Source organism: Etheostoma spectabile, chromosome 11 (genome assembly GCF_008692095.1).
Source record: "Etheostoma spectabile isolate EspeVRDwgs_2016 chromosome 11, UIUC_Espe_1.0, whole genome shotgun sequence".
Lineage (NCBI taxonomy): Eukaryota > Metazoa > Chordata > Actinopteri > Perciformes > Percidae > Etheostoma > Etheostoma spectabile.
In genome coordinates this window covers 17,452,169-17,454,823 of record NC_045743.1, presented here as the reverse complement: position 1 = coordinate 17,454,823, position 2,655 = coordinate 17,452,169, and the positions used below count along the sequence as shown (strand labels likewise).

The following is a 2,655-nucleotide window of genomic DNA, read 5'->3' as shown; positions in this document are numbered from 1 at the left end:
TCAATAAACATCTATCTATCTATCTATCTATCTATCTATCTATCTATCTATCTATTCTCCTCACACCTGAGTCGGGTAACACTCCTGCAAATACACCACAACAAGACGTGATTGCCAGCTACAGGAATGTGCGACCTCAGATCCACTGCTGCAGTGTAAACAGTCAGCTAAGAAGATGACATTCAAACAGCCGAACCTCGGTAGGCTTCGGCCCCGTTACCACACACAGTCACAGCCATGACGTGAGGACAATGTGTTTCAGTTAAGAGTGACACGCAAATATGCTGAAACATCCGGGTTGGGTTAGCACAGACCCAACTTCCTCCTAACTGAAAAAACAACTTGTCAACGCTGCCCTGAATCAGGGGGATGGCTATGATTGCCGAGTTCAGGACTTCATTCTCACCATTAAACTAAAAAAAAACACTCAAATGTTGCTGAGTAACAGGCAGCAGCATCCATGTTGATTCATTTGTGAATGCGGGAAATAAATCTCTGTCTTCTCCTCTAAAAGATGGATGCCCAATGTAGCTTCAGAGCAGTAACTGTCAGGCTTTGCTTGGTTTTCTAGGGCTGGGTTGGCATTTAGCTTAGATATTAAACCCAAATATTGATCGTTTCACACCTCAATGGCACAGGTCGGTCGGTATCACACTTCAAACAGGCCGACGTTAAGCCCTGAAGACACACTGGGTGTTATTCCTACCACACAACATTCATTTATCCTACACTAGACTTTAGAGATTAGAAACTGTATACCTGTCACAACATGACTTCCGCACCTGTTAGAAACAACTGGGTAACTCTGCCAACCTTAGCCTTGCATTATTAATGGATAGCCCAACAGGTTAGCACATGAAAGGCTCATTTTGTAGAGTACAGTAAACCATTTTAATCCGCTGTGGGTCAAAATAAAGAGAGCTGCCACAGCGCTGTGTGTCATGCAGTCTAGAGCCCAGACAGGCCTACGTCCTTCTGCAAGGATTACTAGAACCACAATTAAATGTTTAAGTCTATGATAACATTACAGTAATGTTTTCACAACTTTACTATATTGTTTGGTTGAACAAAATCATTTTTTGAATATATCATCCTGTTTTGAACAGGGCAGAGTCCAGCTGAGTCTTCACACCGAGGATAAAACCTATCAAACCTGAAGTTAAATGGTGTTTTCTTTGCACCATTTAGGACTTAACATTTTAATTGTTTATGCATATTGGACACTTCTTTATTTAAAATGCCCATATAGTAGATTTTGCACGTTGGCATATGAATTGCTTGTGAATGAAATGCTTTTCTACATGCAAACTGTCAGATCTGGGACTGAACGGACCAACCAAAGAAAAGTTTTTAAAAACACACCCTACTTGCACATATGTTACCAGGCAACAAGAGCTAGTTTTACCTACTGTAATCACTGTTTCAAGTCTCTACAAGTGAACTGCCATACTGTAAAGGACAAGGAAAGTAGGATATCAATGTAAAAGCTTAGGGCATACAGACAGAAATGATTGTATTGTAATATGTTGCCTTCAAGTCTTCAGATGTAAGGACAATTAAAAGCTGGGGTGAAATGGGTGCGTTTACTGTCTACTTTTTTTAATTCTGGGGTAAAATTCTGGATAAATTAAGAAACCTGGTATCATTTAAAACAAATATACCTGGACTAACAGTAGCCAAGTGTGTCAGTATGTACCGTGAGGTGTTGGGGTACCCTATCTTAAATAAGGACGTCAAACTCGGCTCTACAGGGGGCTGAGGACGAAGACCAGTCCATGGACTTTCAACTGGTTTGTCCCTCATTTCAGACATGACGTTGTCTTCACTCACCTCTCTCGCGATGAGATTGAGGGCATCGTCCTCTGCCGTCGACCTCTCCTTCTTGGTGGACCTCTTCCGTCCCGTGCCCTGGGTCCCCATGTTGTCTCAGACTGGCTCCTTATCCACTCACCGCGCACCCAGTCCCGCTCGTGGTCCAAAGGCGCACCGAATAATCCCAACAGTACTTAGATAGTGGGTCTCGCGTGTCGCTAAAATATTAAATGAAAGGCGGGGAGATGAAACAAAGCGTGGCTGGTCGCGCTCACAGCGCGGGTCATTGTCACACATCCGTCTGTTCCTCTCCTTCCTGTGTTCCTGTGTTTCTGAGACTCCGCGTCCGCTTCAAACCGTGTCGGTGACGGGCAGCATCAGCCCCACGTGCGCCTCGGAAGCTTTACTAGCAACTTCTATGATAACTTCTCACCGTCACGTACACAACAGCCGTACCTGTCCGTCATTCAATAGATACAACACAAAAACTCACATTAAAAACAAACAAAAAAGCAGTTAAACCGCCATTATTACAATGTTTTTAAAGTGTCTCGTGTTAGTCTAGCTTGCAGAGGTGTACTCCACCACCTGACGGAGTCACAGCAACAGACTCGGGTCTGACACCAACCAACTTCAAAGCCTGTCCTCAATCAAGATGCCTTCACGTGGTGTCGGATGTATGGCTTACAATAGAAATCATCATTCAGAGATCCTCACTCAACTTCTGGAGACAGTTTGCTGCTCTCAAAGTAAAGAAGCTGAATCGTTTGGCAAATTTTCAGTTGTTTATTTTATTATTATTATTTATTAATCCTTTATTTAACCAGGAAGTCCCATTGAGAT

The 2,655-nt window shown here is 43.1% G+C and overlaps 1 protein-coding gene across 21 annotated transcripts in view; it reads right to left on the bottom strand.

The window, feature by feature from the left end:
- Positions 1 to 2,463, bottom strand: part of lrrfip1a (leucine rich repeat (in FLII) interacting protein 1a) — a 51,931-nt gene extending 49,468 nt beyond the window's left edge. For 11 of the 21 annotated variants that reach the window (XM_032529499.1, XM_032529505.1, XM_032529498.1 and 8 more), the window contains exon 1: positions 1,831 to 2,462. In XM_032529499.1, coding sequence (XP_032385390.1) covers positions 1,831 to 1,920 — 90 coding nt within the window. In that variant the 5' untranslated portion in view covers positions 1,921 to 2,462. Of the gene's footprint in view, positions 1 to 1,830 lie in introns of all 21 variants that reach the window. The other 10 variants (XM_032529521.1, XM_032529523.1, XM_032529513.1 and 7 more) reach the window with 5 other exon arrangements.
- Positions 2,464 to 2,655: the final 192 nt, after the last annotated feature.